Source organism: Aythya fuligula, chromosome 22, assembly GCF_009819795.1.
Source record: "Aythya fuligula isolate bAytFul2 chromosome 22, bAytFul2.pri, whole genome shotgun sequence".
NCBI lineage: Eukaryota > Metazoa > Chordata > Aves > Anseriformes > Anatidae > Aythya > Aythya fuligula.
The window spans coordinates 3034787-3053240 of NC_045580.1; the positions used below are offsets into that span (position 1 = coordinate 3034787).

The window sequence follows — 18454 nt, forward strand, 5'->3', positions numbered from 1 at the left end:
CGGGCTTTCACAGCAGAGCAATATTGCAATTGCAGGCGGCAGAAATTTGGACCATTACTGTCGAATGCCATAGGATGCTGGTGGCACACTACCCATTAAAGCAGGGGGAGCCAGAAAGAACAAGCGTGGGAAGAAACGCTCCTTTCAGCGCCGCTCTCCTCCGTTTGTTTAGATCAGTTACTGCCTGAAATTATTACACGCAGCCCTACAAATTCGCAGAAAACCACGTCACGGCAACGAGCCCCCATGACAAATACCGAGAAACGAAGCGGGGATTTGATATTAAGAGCCCTGACGGGGCGTTTGCAGGGACAAGAAAAGGGAACAGCGCCCTGGGAGCGCCCACGAGATGCCCACCCGTGTTAAAAGGGGAGAAATCCCTTCTGCCCAGGGTGGTGGCACCCAGCACGGAGCGATCCAAAAGCTGCTGCCGCCTCAGCCCAAGCCTCCCAGTTCCCCAGTGGGTCGTACTGGGATGGCAGCACCTCCGGGCTGGCTCAGAGCCGGGTGTCCCCAGCCCCATCCAGCAGCTCATCCATCAGGATTTGGCCCCGCTGCCCGCACTCACACTGCACCGTCAGGTAGGCGGAGGCGGATGGCGAGCGGCCCAGGCTGTTGCTCGGGATGCAGGTGTATTTTCCAGCATCCTCTGGCTTCACCCGAAAAATGATCAGCGTCCCGTCGATCAGGATCCGCACCCTCAGCTTCAGGTCGCTGCGAGAGACCAGGGGAGGAGAGGTGAGGGGGGAGAACACCGGAGGAGGAGCAGCAGGGAGCGAGGGCAGCCCCGGCACGGGATGAGGGGAAGGCGCCGTCCCAAACTCACTTCTTGAAGTAGACGTTCTCCTCCTCCCAGTACCACAGGTAGGTGAGGTTCCCTGGGTACGCCTCGGCCTGGCAGGTGAACAGCGCATCCTGGGAGATGTTGACCGTGATGTTCTCCGGAGGGGAAACGATGAAGGGTGGGCCTGGGGATGGAGAGCAAGGTTATGGGAAGGTTACGAGCAAGCGTCACCCCTACAGGGACACGAGCTGGAGCCAGCAGCCCCGAAAATACATCCTCCGTGCGTGCCAAATGAGCCATGGGGAACCCCATCCCATGGGACGACAGGGCTGTCCCAAGGGGCACGGTGCTCCTGGGGTCCATCCCTGCACCCTCAGAGCTCCGCTGCCTCTCCCTGGGCACACAAGCTCCCATCTCGCTCAATCCCAAGCACATTTCCTTGATCTCACCACCCGCAGGAGCCCAGGAAAAAAGAGCAAGCTGCCCAGATGAGCGGTGAGGGGCACGGCTCGCTGCCTGGGCGCACAGCAGAGCGCAGGACACCTCCAGCTCCTCTCTCTGCCGGTAGCTGTTGACCTAATTAAAGGTTGATTTAATAAAAGAGGGAGCCGAGCGCCGAGGAGCGGGAGGCCGGCCATGTATCACCGCTATCTGACGAGGCGCTTTGTGACATGCTCAATCTTTCCCCGCTTTCCAAACAAAACCGAGCTGCAATCAGGGCCCGGCTGCTAATCGGCACAGCTGCTCCAGCAAGCTGACAGCCCGGCCACCGGGGTGCCCCAATTACGTGGCTTTCTCTGCCCTACAAACAGGACACAGAGCACTGGGCACCGGGCGCGGTGCCGGCGAGTCATTTTGGCCCTGGCTTTAGCAGCTCCATCCCAGTCCTTCCCCCAAAATCTCCTGCCACACCCGTGCTGGGGATGGAGGGGATGCGGGCACACGCCGTGGGGGCCGTGCCGGTGCTGGCCGGGTGCCCAGCGCAGCCGCTTCCACAGGAAGGCACCGGCCGTAATCCTGCTCCCCGTGCCATCAGATGAGCTGGCAGGCTCTGATGTTATTTAAACGTCTGGGGTTTGGGCTTCATTTCCTTGTTTATTTATTGATGGCGTTTTTAATGGAAGGCTGCGGGCAGCAGGGGTGGCAGCCTGCTGCAGCCAAACCGTGCCGGGGACCAACCCGGGGCTGCGCCACCCGCTGCTCAGGGTGCCCACCGTGCCACAGGGAGGTGGCTGGGGTGCTCCCAGGGATAATTCAGCAGTGGCACAGCCCTAACATCATCCCTAACGCACCCACACGGTCCCAAGCACATCAGGGCACCATCAGAGCCCTCCTTGCCTCCTCCCAAACGCTCATCTCCATTCTTTGATTTATCGCCAGCCCAGGACCAGCACCAGAAGGGGTCTTTGGATCAGCTGGATGCAGGCAAGCCCCTTCCCCATCAACAAAGCAGGATGCACCAAGGCAATCCACCCTCTCCCAGTTCCCAGAACCTCAGAGACACAGCACATTCAGTGATTCCCCCTCCAGCCCCTGGGGACACCGAGGATGACCCCGCAGGCACCGCGCAGGGATCCTACCTTGGACGAGCAGGCGCGTGGTGTGCACGGCCTCCCCCTGGATGCTGTAGGCTCGGCAGGTGTAGGCACCCCTGTCCTCCCGACTGACCGAGAGCACCGTCAGGCTGCCATCGCTCACCTGGGGGACAGGAGGGGACTTTGGAGCATGTGGGGACCCCACGGGGACCCCCCCGGCACGGGGATGCTCGCTCCCTCCCCGCTTCCTCAAGGGCAGGGAGGGTGGAGATGGAGAGGAGCTGCTGCTGCTGCTCGAGCCGGCTGAGAAATGGGCTTCCCCAACTCTGCAAGACTTCGATATTAATAAACCAACACACGCACTGCTGCTCGACGCCAAGGGGGGAAAAAAAAAAAATAATAAAAAAAAAAAAACCCTCGCAACGTATTCGTCTCCTGCAGGAGTGACTGACGCACAGCAGACTCCAAACTGCTCCGCTCCTGCCAAATGCGTCACAGCAAGCCGTGCTCTGCTCTGCAAGGAGCAGGGAGCCCCACGGGAGGATCCCTGCCCGCCCCGATCCCACAGGACCTGCTCTGTGTCCCCGGGGAGAAGCTGAGCCCTGTTGCTATCAGGGCCTGGGGACGTGCAGGGGGCACAGAAGCCAAGCAGCTCCCCATGGACAACAGCAGCCACATCCCATGGGCACAGTGAGACCCACGGCCCCACACAAGCCACCAGCCCCAGCCTGGCCCCACAACGCTGCCCCACGGCCCCACAAGTGGCCAAATCTCCATCAGGACCCCAAGGACGTGGCAAAAAAGGGCTGGGGAGCGTCACCCCCAGAGGCTGCAGCATCCCCCCCCCCAGCAAAAGAGAGCCGCGCTCCCAGGCAGGCTCCCTCCCCGCCGCTCACTCTGCCTCATCCTTCTATTTCAATTAGTAACAAATGATTCCTAATTACTCTCATTAGTGCCTGCGCTGATTCCAATGCCTGATTTACCAATTACGGCTCGGGTGGAATCGCTGCCTGGGAGAGGAGTGGGAGCCTCTGGGATGGGAAACAGGTCCTGGGGCGGGGAGAGCCCCCCCTGCCCGAACCGTCCCCCTTCTCCCCCTCGTTCCCAAGGTGCAGCCCCCACCCAAAACCCAGAGGGGGTCCAGCAGAGCCCCCAGCAGCTCCACCACCAGAAACCCCCCCCTCCTATGGCCAAGAAGCAGGGAGAAGTGCTGAGAAAGCAAGGCTGGCTGCAGACACACCACAGCTGCCACCACCACCTTGTCACCTACCCCGTCCCTGATTTAAGGGACATGTGGGGGTGTCCATGGGGTGCCACCCCATTTCATGCAGCGGGGAGAGGTCGTTTCCCCTCCGTGCACCTACCTGGTACTTGCTGCTGGCAGCCAGCAGCTCTCCCTCCCTCAGCCAGGTGACGATGGGCTTGGGGTTCCCGAATGCCATGCAGGTCAGGGTGACGCTGCTGCCTTCCTTCGCCTCCACGTACTGCGGCGGCGTCTCCGTGAAGGTGGGGGGAGCTGGGGGGCAGAGGGACACCCCGTCACACCCCCCGGTCCCACGCGCTGTCACCCTCGCAGTGGCACGGTGACAGAGTTGAGGTGGCCACACGCAAGGTGGGGACACCCCCTGAGCCCCCATCTCCCCAAAAAGGGGCTCTGAAATGCAAACAGGGCTCAGGCTGCGGGGACAGCAGCATCACAGGGGCTGTCCCCACCGTGTCCTACAGCCCAGAGGTAAGGGGCAGAGCCAGAAACCCTTGGAGGGCACCCCAGGGTGCCAGCCCCTTCCGCACCCTCCTCCCCAGTGGCTCCCTGTGCGGCTTTCCCCCCCAGTTCCCATCACACATTAACTTGCTATTGTCAAAACACAAGAAAACACCGCAGTGCAGATCGAAAGGCTCCTTTCTGATTAAAGAGGCTGGCAGGATTACAGCCCGCCCCTAATTACCAGCAGTTGTTAAAGCCCACTTTCGAGGAAGACAGGTTGGCAATTTAATCTGCTCGGGAAAAAAAAAAAAAAAAGAATGATATTTTGTGCCTCCCAAAATGATTTTTTTCTTATTGTCCCCCTAAGAAAATTAAGCATCCTATTGTGCCGGGGGAAAAGCCACAGCCCTCCCCCTGAAAGCTGTTTCCTGTGGCTGGAGGATTACGGTTATTGTTTCGTTATTAAACCCCTGGGTGCCCAATAAAGCCCATTTTGAGACCCCTCCGTGCAGGGCCAGGATGCTCGGAGCAGCCTGGGATGCTGGAGGCAACACCCAGCAGCTCCCAGGCACCCCGGAGCCCTTTGGGGCTGGGCAGGGAGGAGGATATAAACCCAGCCAGCAGCTCTGCAGGGTTTTCATCGAGGCCATCACCACCAGCCATCACAGCTGCCTTCCTTCCCTTTTTCTCCCTTTCTCCTCCTCCTCCTTCCTCCCTTCCCAGGCTCTCCGAGCTCACCAGCAGCTCAGCCCCGCATGGCAGGGGAGCGCACAAGGACGGAGCTGCCGCGCTCCCCGCCACCACGAGCCCTGCTTGCGCAGCTCCTGCCCGCTAATTGGGCTCAATTAGGCAGCTCTGCACCGTGCCACAGCCCCGGCGTCCCCCCCAAAGGTTAAATAAATCGCTCAAGGTCGGGCACGGCGGCGGCGAGGAGCCGGCAGCGCCCCACGGCCGCGTCCTGCCTCAAAGCGTGGCTGCCGCTAAAAATAAAGACGTCTCCCGACGTGGAAGACGACAAATTGCTAATTAGCTTAATGCGCGGCGCTAATAAAATGAAAAAGTAATTGGAGTAAATCCGGATTCGGAGAAAACAAAGATTTGATTTTCTGATCTCTTCGTTACGAGGAGATGCAGCCCCAGCCCTGCTTCTTGATGTCTTTCCTTTAAACAAGCTTGGCGTAATTAAACTGCGTGATTGCTAATAAAAGTTTGTCCCTTCTGTAAGCGGAGTTCCTGCTTGGAGCTGGCCTGGACGGCTTCTCATTTGTTTAGGAGGTGCAGATGCTATCGAGGTGCAGCGTGAGTCAGAAATCAAAGGGAAAACCGCCCCAGCCCCATGCAGCCCTGCAGCGATCCTACACCCGGCACGGCTGCGCCGGAGCCCTCTGTCTTCCCTGAACAAGGCATCATCCTAGGGAACGGCCCCAAACCATGGCAGTGACGGTGACAGGGACCTGGCCTTTGCTCTGCACGTGCCCTGGCAGTGCTGCCCTGCACCATCTGTGGCTCTGCGGGTGCTGGGTGCCCTCCCGCATCACCCTGTGCCAAGTCCCGGCCCCGGCAGCCTGTGCGGTCGGGCTTGCCAAACCTGGAGGGCTCATTACCATCCTCGTTACCTATCAGGACTAGAAAGCCACACATGAAATCACACCCTGCAGCCCGGCTTAATGAGCTGCACCATCCTCACACACCACTGTGAAACACAGGCCACAGCGCTGCGAGAACACAAGGCCCCGCACCGTGGGCATGTGAATGGGGTCAGCAAGGGATGGATGCTGATTTTACCCCCCAAGTCCCAATGTAAGAGCATTCCTGCCCTCCTCCTGGCCCCCAAAACACACTCATCCCCTATCCATCACCATCCCTGCTCACTCAGCTCATCCCCAGCCCGCTCCCAGCACAATTGTGCTCTCCAAGGACGCAACATCCCAGAGCATCTTATCCCAGGGGCCATCCCCGGGACGGAGCAGCGACACCAGCGCCAAAAGGGGCTGGATGTAGAGCTGCCCACAAACCCCGAGCCCACCCCGTGCTGCCGGCCGGGACTCACCGTTGACCGTGAGGTGCACCCAGCTGCCGTTGTGGAAGGTGTCGTACTGCTGGTCCAGCATCAGCACCTTGCACTCGTACCAGCCCTGGTCCTCGGAGCGCACCTGCTCAATGCGCAGGGACGCCTTGTCGTGCAGGCTGGCCCTGCCTGCGGGGGCAGAGAACAAAACCCATCAGCCCCAAAACCCCCATGTCCCACACCGGCTGCCCTAACCCCACAAACACATCCTTGCAGGGGATGTCTCAACCCGCTGCAAACACCAAAATCGAGCTCCCCAAGGCAGCAGCACGTTGCGACGGCTCTACCCCAGCGTGCCGTCCCCAGCCCCCAGAGGTGCCACCAGCCACACAGGGAGGGTGACACGTGTCGGTGCACAGCCACGTGGGCTCTGCACATCCAGCAGAGCCCTGCCACCTCCTCCTGGCCACCTCCATGAGGAGATGTCCCCAGAGGGGTCCGATCCCGTGCCCCGCTCCCCCGAGCATCCCCTGGGCTCGCAGCTGCTCTGGGGCGCAGCGGCAGCAGCCACCGCCGCCACCACGCATCACCCTGGGTTTCTCTGCCTCGGTTGCTCCCGTCCCACACAGCCCAGCTGGCTTCCTAGTGCTGCTGCTTAATTAAAACCAACTGGGTGGAAAGAAAGCGATGAGAGGCAGAGCCCGCATGCGGTTTCCTACGGAGGAGCAGATTGAGCAGAGCCGCACGCTCGGCAGCACGGCACCGCTCGCCTCGTGGCCCCCCGGCCCCCAGCCCCGCATCCCCCAGCCTCACCTGCATACCCCGGGTCGACATGGGGAGGGTAGAACCCGAACTTGATGAAGATGGGGATGGGGACGCCGAACTTGAACCACTCCACCACATAGGGAGGCGGCTGCCCCGTGAGCGGGTGGATAACGTCGCATCCCAGGATCACGCTCTCGCCAGCGCGAGCGGTCACAAACTCGGGCTCCTCCCTCGAGCCGAGGGCACCTGCAAGGGGAGGAAGGCAGAAACTGCGGCTGTTGTAGGGGCTGAGCCTGCTGCCCACCACTGGAACCCCTTGGGAAAACCCAAGCTCCAACCCCAAGGGCTCCCCAACCCCAAAAACCAGAAGCGCACCCACTTGCACACCCCCATCCTCCCCAAAAGCCACAGGAGCTCGGTGAGCAGGGCCAAGCACCCACAGCTGTGGCATGCCCTGGGACGTGGCCGTCCTGCAGAAGCCATTCCAGGTGGCCCAGTCTCTGTCCTTGGGTGTCACCAAGAGCCCCAGGCTCGAAACTCGTCTGTGACTTGTGATTCTGGCACCCCGCTTCCCCCCCCCTGGCTGGAGCAATTAAACTCGCTGCTCTCAGCCTTCAGCCAAGGCTCTGCTCCACCCTGGCTGCATCTCCCAGCTCGGCTGCAGCCTGTTATCATCCTGCTCTTTTCATCAGCAGCAAAGCTCGGCACCATCCTCAGCACAGCTTTCAAAAAGGGAGACGGGGAACCAGGGCAGGGAGGTGCCCGGCCCCAAATCGCCGCTCGCCTCTTTCCCACGGCTTCACCCCCTGCAGAAAGAGAGCTCACGCCTTTGAGGGGAGCAGCAGCAGTGAGAAAACACCGGCACAGCCAGCACGAGGAGGAAAAAAAAAAAACAGGCTGGGCTTTCAGAGCTCCCTGCAACCCCAAAACATCAATATGATGGAGCTTGGGGGGGGAGCCCGATGCGGCACGGGGCTCCGCAGCAGCTCCACGCACCACCTCACGCCCCTTCCCTTCCTGCAGCACTGCAGGCTGGGGATTCCCGAAACTGCAGATGCGGGGTTTGGGCTGGCCGAGCACCTCTCCTCCGGCGCATCACGGCAGGGGGGGGACCCCCTTTTTCCCCAAACATCCGCCAACACCCGGCCACTGCCCGCTCCCAGGGGGATGCTCGGGGAGGGATGCTCTGCTCGGGGAGGGATGCTCGGGGAAGCACGTTCCCACTCCTCCGTGCTGCTCTTCGGGGCCGCCGGTGATTGGCGGCGAGTGACATCACCGCTTCCCCGCCGCGGGAGCCGAGCATCACCGGCTATTTTTGGCTCCGGCACAAGCGCGCACCACCGGCCGCGCCGTGCTGTGCCGTGCCGCCATCCCTCCCGGTGTCCCACGGGATGGAGAGCTCCGCCGGCTGCACCCAGAGCCCTCCGTGCACCGTAAAGCGGGTGCCCGTGGAGGACGGCAGCCCTTGGCCCTGCATCAGGCCAGGCATCCCCGCTCCCTGCAGCACCGGGTGATGCGGGGAGGGCCGCTCGCAGGCGGAGGGGAGGGCGAAGGCATCGCGCCGCAAGCCGCTCGCCAGGAGCCTTTGCTGCATTGCACGCCCTCTGCTAGAGCTCAGCCCTTGCTGGAGCTCAGCCCTGCCGCCGGGGTCCTGCCCGAGCAGGCAAGGGGGTGGTGGTGGGGATGGGGCCACCGTGGCCCCCTTCGCACCGCCCCGGTGGCACGCTCGCACCTCCTGGGCCTCGTTATCGCTGCATCGCCGATGAGCTCAGGCGTTCGCACCCTGTCAGCAGAGACAGCGTCGGCTCTGCCCGGGTGGTGAAGAGCTGCAAGGATCCAGCCCAGCACCAACAGCACCACAGGGACCTCGGCAGCACCCCCAGGACCTCGCCAGCACCCCCAGCTCCCCTGCCCTTGCTCCCACCCGCACGTGCCCGGCCGCGGCAGCAGGAGGGGACGGGTACCAGTGCAGCCTTGGGATGCAGCCAGCCTCCCAGCAGGAGCTGAGACGGCACTGGGAGCACTGGGATTCCCCCCCCCGGCTGCCCACAGCCCCCCTGCGCCGAGCGGGGACGGCAGCTGTCACGTGCAGCTCAAGAGCATCCAAGGACAGCGCTCGCCCTGCCTCCCCGGCACGGGCGGCTGTCTCGGCCCAGCGGGTCCCCAGCACCCCGCCGGGTGCCGCGGCACCATCCACGACCTTCCAAGGGACAGTGTCCCCGCTTTCCACCGGTGACAGAGGACAAAACCTCCCCACCAACCGCTCACCGAGGCAGCAGGAGGCAGCCAGCCTGAACCCCTGTGCTCCCCAGCTCCATCCCCGGCACCCTGCTCCTACCCAAGCCCAGCAGCCCCGAGGGACAGGACAGTTTTCAACTCCTAAAAGCCCAGCAGAGCATCGACGCGCACACAGCTGAGCTTGCAGAGACACAAAGCATGCTGCCTGTGAGGGTAACCACTGCCACACGCCCAGACACCACGGGGACGGGCCCTGGGGAGCCCCTGCTTGGAAGCCGCTCGCTCCTGGGTCCCCCAAAAGGTGACCCCAAGCAGCTCCCGCCTCACCCAAAGGCCCAGCGCTCACCGAACACCCATGGCCTTGGGATTGCAAGCGCCAGAACGTGCGTGGAGGAAAAATAGGTCAGTGCTGGCAGCTCGCAGCGCCGGTGTCCCCTGCACAGGCCGGCGGGTGACGGCGCGTGGCTGCGCTCATCCTCACACAGCCAAGGCTGGCCGATGGGCAGCACAGCAAACAAGCCCCCAGCATCCCCCAAATCAGCTCCGCTGCCTCCAGATTTGCACTTTTACACCCAAAATGAAGGTCCCAGACATGGGTTCCCCACTCCAGGGCTGAACATCAAGGATGGGCATGCAGGAATCCCCTTTGAGTCTCTGTGTCCCCACTTCCAGAGGGGAATGGGGACGGCACCCAGCCCTGTGCCCATCAGGGAGCAATGGGGCACCCCATTGGGTCACCAATGGGTCAGGGACACAGGCTCTGCCCCTTCCCAACCCACAAACCCAGCCCAGGTGCTGCTCCCGACCCCACCACATTCAGGCTTCCCTCGCCGCCCCAGCTCCTGGAAGCGTATAAATAATGGAGACTGCAGCTTTCCATTAAAAGAAGTGATTCTCACCCTCACATTTGTGGAGAAATGCTTGAAAACAACCCGCAGATGCCAGAAGAAACAGAGCACAAACAGAAAGGGTATTTTTAAACGCGCTTGATTTTCCCAGCCAAGTTCAGGGGGGTTCGAGACTTAACCTGGGGCTTCAAAACGGGGTCAGCAGCGAGAGCCACGGCGGGGATGCGAACCCCAAGTGCCCCCCAGGAGCAGGAGCTCACACCGAGCTGGGGGTGCTTCGTAAAGAAAAACAAGCAATCAACAGGCTTCGTCATCAGAGCGGATCCAGGAAAAATAAAAGCACACAGTGTGCCAGGAGGCAGGAATACAAGATGTGGAGGTGGAGTTGAACACATCCCAACGGGAGAGGGAAGGCTGCCATCACGTAAGACGATGCCATCACGGGGCTCCCAACGAGGCTGGGGCCACTCAGATCCGGGCTTTCAATCCCTCCTGTCCCACAAGGAGGGAGGCAAAGCCACAGCGGCACGAGGCTTGGACGTAAAATTGGGGGATATCCGTTTGGATGCGCTTGCAGGACGCATCCCATGAAGGATGGGGCCAGCAGAAAGCATCCCAGGGAAGAGCAGGGTCACCCCAAGGACAAGCAGAGGCTGAGGAGCCCTGAAGCAGCCAGCGATGCTGGGCCAGGAGGGGCTGGCACCGGGACACCAGCTGGGGATGCAGCTCTGCAGGGCACGGGATGCACACAGAAGGCAGAAAGCTGCGAGGAGCTGCTCTGGAAACCACCCCAAGAACCAGCCCAACCCTGCAAGCCACGAGCACAGCACCCCCCGTGCACCCAAGGGTGCTCACAGCCCCCCAGGAGCATCCGTCTGTCCCCGTCCCTGGGCAGCCACCACACAGCCTGTTCCCCTTCCCCCAACTTCAAAGCAGCATCTGCTTTTTTCTCAGCCAGATTCCTGCTTTTTAAACCCGATTTTCCAGATGGACGGACTGCGCCGTGCGGAGGTCAAGCGACTCGCCTCAAGGTCACGCAGGGAGAGGCGGCGGCGGCGCGGGATCAGCAGCTTGGCGGCGAGCTCGAACCCCGTCCTGGGGACAAGGGACAGCCTGCGCAGCAGCCGGTGCCATCCCGAACCTGGGTGCTGCCCCACGGCGCTGACACCGGTGGGATGGTGCCCATCAGCACCCATGGGTGCGCACCCAATGCTGTGCCACCCATTGGGGTGCAGGGATGAAGCACACAAGGTGACCTGCTGGTGGTGACAGCACCGTCCCCATCACCCCACTGCCATCCCCATCGCCCCAGCACCATCCCACCAGGAGGAATCAGAGCCGAGGTGTCCCCGTGCTCGACACCAGCATCTGGGCACCTCCCGGGAGCCATCTCCCAGCAACAACCAGCAGCTCCCCGAGCAGCTGCTGCAGCAGAACAGCCCCGGGGGAGAGCTGCTGCTGCATCTGCTGCCCGCACACCCACGGCAGCCCCGCACCCCGGTGCCACCGCCCCGCCACTGTCACCATCCTCCGGCTCCTAACTCTGGTGCGAGCACTCGGCGTGCTGACAGCCGAGCCGCCCGCCAGCAGCTCCTGAATCACGCTGTTCCTGGCTCAGGCAATCCTCCCACCAATGCCAGCCTCTCCAGCAGGAAGCAGGAGGAACGGAGTTGTTTTTCTGAGGCCAGCTGGTCACCGAGGGCCTCGGGCTTGGGAGACGCCTGCTGCAGGGAAGAGAAGGGAAGGGGGAGAGGCTCCTCCATCCACGCGGGAAGGGACCGCGCCGGCTGCTCGCCCAGCTCCAGGGCCTCACTGCCACCCTCCAGCAGGGAGGTGAACGCGCTGACCTGTCCTGCAGCAGCTCCGGAGGGGAACGCAGGCTTGCAGAGTCCTCCCAGCACGGGGGAAGCCGCATCGTCCGCGCCGAAAGGCAACCAAGCCAGAAAAGCATCACCACAAGAATCCGCCGCCGAGCGCCACGGCGCACGCGCCCCTCCCTGCCCTTCCATCCAACAGGTCAAGAGGAGCAAAAAATCCTCCAGGAAAGGATAAAAAAAATAAAAAAGGGAGCTGGGCCAAGCCCCCGCTGGCCAACGCCGGTGCCAAGCCATCCCCTTGCCAGGGAGGCACGGGGAGAGCAGCAGCAGCCCGCGGGATGCGGCACCGCCATGGGTAAGCAAGGATCTCTCCGAGCCAAGGTCACTGCCACGGGCCGGGTGGTCCCCTCGATGGCAGCCTTGCCCAAAACCAAGCCACCCTTCAGCACGCCGTGCCCATGAGCATCTCTGCCACATCGCACTGGCGGGAGAGGGAGGAAAGCCCCGGTGTCACAGCGCCACGGGAACGCCAGGAGGACGGGCCCCCTCTAAACCTCCCCCTGACACCCACTCCCGACGCGCCCTGGCACGGGCACGTCCCCGCTCTCCTCCCCCAACCTGTAAGAGGGGATAACGTGCGCTCTCTGAGCGGATTAACGCCTGGAAAGCCCTCGGAGAGCCTCTCCAAGCCAGGGGACTGCCCGGGGACAGCAGGGCTGCAAGGCACCATGCTTCTGCCCAGCTCTGCGAGGAGGAGGAGGCAGAGGGAGGAAGGGCACCTCTCCCAGCAAGGCAGGGAGGGCTGAAACAGAGCCTGGGGGTGTCAAAACCAGCACCGTGTTCAGCGTGCAGAGGGAGATCTCAGCCTGAGAGCATCACCAGCCTGGCAGGACAGCACGCCGCAGCTCTGGCTCGCTCTGCCCGCACGCCCAGGGCGCAGTGACTCAGGACGGACACACCACGGGGACAGCACCGCAGCAGAGCCCGGCACGGGGCAGAGCCACGCAGCGTGCCCAGGGGACACCCATGGCCACCAGGACACCAGCAGCCCCACGGGGCGCTGCCACCAGCCAGGCAGCTCGGCACACGCTGCAGGCTCCCTCCCCGCAGCCACGTCCCCTGCAAACATCATCCCCAGCCGCTGCTGAGCGATGCGGGGTGACAGCCACCCACGTGTGTCCCTGCTTCCCACCCTCACACACGGCTCCCCAGCACCCTACACCCCCACCAGGGTGCTTAGGAAGAACTGGGGGGGGGGGGGGGCCACCCCCACCATAAAACCCCTGCTCTCCTGCTCCAGCCCCTGCTTGGGGGTGATGTCTCCGCGCCGTGTCCCCGCGGGGGACGCGCTGGCCCGCAGCGCCCCCTCTCCCGCTGCGCCCACCCACGCATTACTCACGGCACACTCATTCATCACGTACACGCCTCGCCGTACGCGCGCCCCTGCAGCCCACCCTGCCGGGGAGCCCCCAACCCCATTAGGGCAGCCCCAGCCCGACCCCCATCCCGCATAAACCCGCGGTTGGGGAGCCCCACGGGTGGGCTGCGGTGCGCCCAGGGGTTTTGGGAGGCCGGCAGGGCTTGGAGCTGGTGCTGCAGCAGCAGCAGGAGAGAGGAGGCAGCTCGCAGCTCACCTGCTACCTGCAGGGATGGCTGGGGGCTGGAGGCTGACAGGAGGGAAGGCAGAGCAGGAAAAGCAGGGTGATCCCCTGCTGCTGTCTCCTTCCTGACCTTGGACAACCCTGTGCCTCGCTTTCCCCTGCGTGGTGCTGCAGCCACCCTGGGAGGGGAGGAGGAAGGATGGCAGGGACGTGGGGAGGGGGGGGGGGGGCAAAAATCACCCCCAAAGGCTGCAGAAGGAAGCGCTGACCTCGCCAGGGTACTGCAGGGGAAGCAGAGAGGGCAGGCACTGAATCCCCTCTGCATTTCTCCTCGCTCTCCCAGCCTCCCCTTGCACAGCCCTGCAGAGAAAGGCGAGCTCCGTCCTGCTCCCCAAGGAGGCTGGAAGGAAAAAACGGGGAGCAAGAGACCCCCGGGGGACACGCACCCCCTGGGGACACCCTGCCTGTCCCTGCACCCAGCCAGCCGTGTCCCCAGCGAGGACTCGCCCCGATTAACTTCTTCCAAAGCGAATTTCCGAGCCCGGGGAGCAGACGCAGACACACACACGCAGCATTTGCAGCATCCCAGCGCCCGGAGCCCGAGCCCAGCGCAGCTCGGCGCTGTTGCAGGCTGCTGTCTCCTAAACTTCCCGACTCGCAGCCGCTGCCCTCTGGGAGGTCACAGCAAAAACGAGCAGCGCCTTCAGGAGATGCGCCCGGCGCAAAGCCCTGACAGCACACAACCCCTTCCTTTATGATTTTTTCCCAAAGGAGGGGGGGAATAAAAACCACCGAGACCCGCACCGCGCCCAGCGCTCGCCATGCACCAGCACCGAGGAAAACCGGCCCCATCCCGAGCCGCAACCAGCCGCAAGCCCCGCACCGCCGGGGCGTGCTCCCCACGGCCCCCCCGCTGCAAAACCCGGCCGCAAAACCCCGCCGCAAGCCGCGGAGCACGGTGCGAGCTCCGGGCGCAACCGGGGCGCAAAACCCCGGCGCAATCCTTGCGCAACCCTCGGGCGCAAACCCCCGGGCGCAATCTCCCCGCTCCCAACCGGTGCATGCCAAGGACCCCCCCGCCACCCCTCCGGGCCCCCCCCCGCACACTCACCTTGCACGGGCACCCCGCGGGCGCCGAGCACACTTGCAACCAAAGCGGCCACATACCAAATCATAGTACTACCGGCCCCCGGTGCGCCGCATCTTCCGCCCGCCGGGCGGCCCGGCCGGGGCGGGGCGGGCTTGGCCGGGCCGGGACAGGGCTCCCCGGGGCCGGTGGGGCCGGAGGGGGCGGCTCAGGGCCGGCCACCGGCCGCCGCCGCTGCTCCCATCCCGCCGGTGCCGGTGCCGGTGCCGCACCTGCCTCCGCCGCCCGGCGCGGGGGGCGCAGCCTAACCCCGGCCCCTTTAGCCGCTCGGTGCCGCCCCCGCCGGCCCGCCATTGGCCCGGCCCCCCGGCGGAGTGGGAGGCGATTGGTCGGCCAAAAAAATCCGGGGGGGCCCCCCCGGTTCAAGGTGGGTTGGCTGGTGCGCGCGCGCGCGCGCCCCGCGGGTCCCCGTCCCCCCCCTCCCCTCCCCTTTCTCCGTGCGCCGCAGTCTGGTGCGCAGTGCCCGGGCGGTGCGCTGCGGGGACCGGGCTGCTGCCGCCCGCTGTGTCCCCTGCGTCCCCTCCGTGCCCGAATGTGTCCCCTGCTGGCCCCCCCCCCCCCCGGTCCAAATTTGTCCCCTCTGTACCCAGGTGTGTCCCCTCCTGGCCCTCAAGGTGTCCTCTCCGTCCCCAGATGTGTCCCCTATGTGTCCAGATGTGTCCTCCGTCGCCAAATGTGTCCCCTGATGTCCTCCCCGGTCCCCAAATGTGTCCCCTCCTGGCCCCAGATGTGTCCCCTCTTGTCCCCAAATTTGTCCCTTCCTGTCCCCTCCCTCCCCAGATATGTCCCCTCCATCTCCACGTGTCCCCTCCTGTCCCCCAAATGTGTCCCCTCTGTCCCCAGATGTGCCCTCCATCACCAAATGTGTCCCCTGCTGTCCCCAAATCTGTCCCTTTCTGCACCCTCTGTCCCCAAATATGTCCCCTCCATCCCCAAATATATCCCCTCTATCCTCACATGTCCCCTCCTGTCCCCTAAATGTGTCCCCTCTATCCCCAGATGTGTCCCCTCCTGTCCCCCAAATGTGTGCCCTTCTGTCCTCCCCCATCCCCAAGCGTGTCCCCTCCATCCCCACATACATCCCCTCCTGTCCCCCCACCCCCAAATGTGTCCCCCTCTATCCCCAGATGTGTCCCCTCCATGCCCAAACGTGTCCTCTCCTGGTCCCAAATATGTCCCCTGCCACCCCCTTGTCCCTAACATGCCACCTGTCCCCTCGTGGTGTCTCCCCCATCTCCAGATGTGCCACCTAGCCCCAAACAGTGCCACCTCCCTGTCCCCCTGTGCCACCCTGCCAGCCACCAGCCCTGCCATCTGGCCCTGCCACCCCGCACGGGCCCATATCCCTGCCACCATCTGTGTGTGTCCCCACGTCACTGCGCTGGTTCAGTGTCACCACCCCACCGTGCCATCTCTCTGTCACCTGTGCCCCAGCCCCAGCTTGGCGTGACGTGCACCCATCACCCCAGAACCGTCACCATTGGCACCACAGCTCGGTGCCAATGCCACCCCTGGCACCAGCTGTGCCACCTGCCCACTGCAGCTCGGTCACCACCACATGTCACCTGCCATGTGTCACCTTTGGAAGAGCACAAAAAATGGCAGGAACGGGTCTGTGGGATCCCTCTCCTCTCGGCAAACCTCTGGTGACGAGACCTGGGTGAACAGGAACGTGACAGTGACAGAAATGGGACACTGAACCTCCCCGGGGTGGCAGGCAGCCTGGGAGGGGACAGCCTGGCACGGCCTTGTCCCCAGCACTCGCCAGGTCCTGATGCTCATGCCATCAGGAGAGGATCTGGAAAGAGCTTTGAGCAGCTGCTGCTCTCCCCCTTCTTCTTCTCATGCGTGCCCTAGCGAGGAGGAAAACGAGGGGACACAGGGTCCGAGGAGCATGAGGAGCATCCCATGCCCTGGTCACGGTGACACTGGTGAGCACCGTGGGGGTGGCACCACTGCCCCGGCTCGTGCAGACTTCCCGGCAGTTTGCTTCCCCAGCAAAACCCCTGACCTCCGAAGAGCCTGACTCAGCTCTGAGCCCTCAGGTCTGAAGTGAAAGCTTGCAAATCTGCACGGGAGAGCTGGTGCTGCATGCTCGGGAGCGAGAGCCCAGCCCATCTGCAAGGGCACCACGCTCTGGTCAGCGTCACCAGATCTTATGGCTTTAGTTGGGCTTCTCCATAATTTGAAAAAAAAGAACAAAATAAGCACCGAGGGCATTGATTACACACGCCAATAGAGCCCGAGGTGGGAAGCACCAGGAGAGGTGTTTGCCCGTGATGGATGGGGGTGACCCAGCCCCGCACCTCTCCACGCCGCGCGCCCAACCGCGGCCCCATCATCCATCAAGGAACTGGAAATATGGGCTCGGGTTGGAGCGCGGCTGCCGGTTCACACCCTTGTTTTTCCAGACTAATTTGCTAGTTTTATAAAATCCCTTCCCCACTGTTTTCACACTTCTCTCCCTCTCTATTTATAGCCGGGTTTATTTACATGAGCAGGGCACTCCGTGTACTTTCCCACCGCTCGGCTGTGCCGGAGCCGGGTGCGGGTGAAGGCAGCAGGCAAGGCAAGAAGTGCCCGGACCCTCGGCCCCAAGGGAGCTGCCAGCCCACCTGTGCCCGGGGTCGGATCCAGCCCGGCCATACACACACCTCTACGCCCAGGAAATGTCCCTGCAGGGCACCGTGGTGCCACCGCTGTGGGGTCAGCATCTTCCCACCCCGCAGGCAAAGCGCGTCTCTTCCCAAGGGGAGCAGCTTTGGGAGCAGCTTTCTGCTGGTACCCATCCTTCACGCCGCTGGGCTGGGGACCCCCGCTGTTCCCCAGCTCAGAAGGCCACAAAAAAGGGGAAAAAGGTCTCCCTGTAGGGCAGCACCCGGTGACAGCCCTTCCCCTCTGCCCCTCGAGCAGCCACGGAGAGCAGAGCCTGCTGCGTACGGCTGAGTCACTTGACAACTGCCCAGCGATAAATTTACCACTTTGCCTAACAAGAGGGATAAAAATGTCATTGCTTTTTATTTATTTTCTTTCTTTTTTCAGTGCTCTGACAGTTGGAAGAGGAAGGAATCCTCAAGCTAGCACAAGAGCGCTGCTCGAGCCAAGAGACTTTGGGGACGCGCCTCTCCCCATCGCACGCAGGGCACTGGGGCCACGTCCTGCTGCCAGCTCCCCGCGACCTGGCTCCTGGGATCCTGGGATCAAGGGAGGAGGAAACAGGGCTGGGTACCACCAGAAAAACAGGAACGGGCTGCAGGTTGAGGCTAGAAATTCAGCGCTGGCCAGCCCTCGGAGCGGCAAGCTTTGGGTTCAGCCCTCCATTTGGGGCTGCAAAAATAATAAAAAAGCTGACCCTAGGGAGGCTCTGTGGTACGGCGAGGGCACGGACTGCAGGAGGAGACCCAGCGTGCTTTATATAAGCCCTGCTCTTGATTAACCTGCCTGCTTGGAGAGGGGCTGACCTGCAAACAGCATCTCCTGGGGTGCCGGTGCCTGTGGCTCTGCTTCCAGCCCCTCGTGCCGTGACCCGGCCGGGGAGCACGAGCCCCGGGCTGCGCCTCCTGGACCACGGCATCTCCAGCCCCCGTGGAGCACAAGTACGTGCTTATTCACAGCCCCCAGCATTTGCATGGTACAGTCACGAGTCTCGCAACACCTGATCTCCCGGGAGAGCTGCCTCCTGCACTTCGGGAGGCAACGGCCCACATTTGGAAAGTGGGACTCGGTGTCTCACAGCATCCCACATCGCCCAGCTGTCACCTCCTCCCTGCTCTGGGAGGGGACCGGGAGGAGGGAGCCTGCCCCATCCCCACTCGATGGCACGCGGGAGGACAGGAGCTGAAGTGCTGAGCCAGCCCAAAGCATCGCTGCCAGCGCAGCGGGGCTGGAAACACTGAAAAGCTCCTCGCTGGAGCTGCCGGAGGCTGAGCAGGCAGCCGGGCTCGGGGCTGGGGTTAGGCTGGAGAGCTGCCGGCCCCTCTCCTCTCCCGGTGGCTCATCGCCGGCG

At 63.2% G+C, this 18454-nt stretch overlaps 1 protein-coding gene across 4 annotated transcripts in view; it reads right to left on the minus strand.

Moving 5' to 3' along the window:
* IGSF9B (immunoglobulin superfamily member 9B) overlaps positions 1-14523 on the minus strand; it is a 41116-nt gene extending 26593 nt beyond the window's left edge. For all 4 annotated transcript variants that reach the window (XM_032202054.1, XM_032202053.1, XM_032202055.1 and 1 more), the window contains exons 1-7: positions 14413-14523; positions 6846-7043; positions 6075-6221; positions 3684-3835; positions 2365-2482; positions 827-968; positions 569-714 (exon numbers count right to left, since the gene is read on the minus strand). In XM_032202054.1, the coding sequence (XP_032057945.1) occupies positions 569-714; positions 827-968; positions 2365-2482; positions 3684-3835; positions 6075-6221; positions 6846-7043; positions 14413-14476 (967 nt within the window). In that variant the 5' untranslated portion in view covers positions 14477-14523. The remainder of the gene's footprint in view (positions 1-568; positions 715-826; positions 969-2364; positions 2483-3683; positions 3836-6074; positions 6222-6845; positions 7044-14412) is intronic.
* Positions 14524-18454: the final 3931 nt, after the last annotated feature.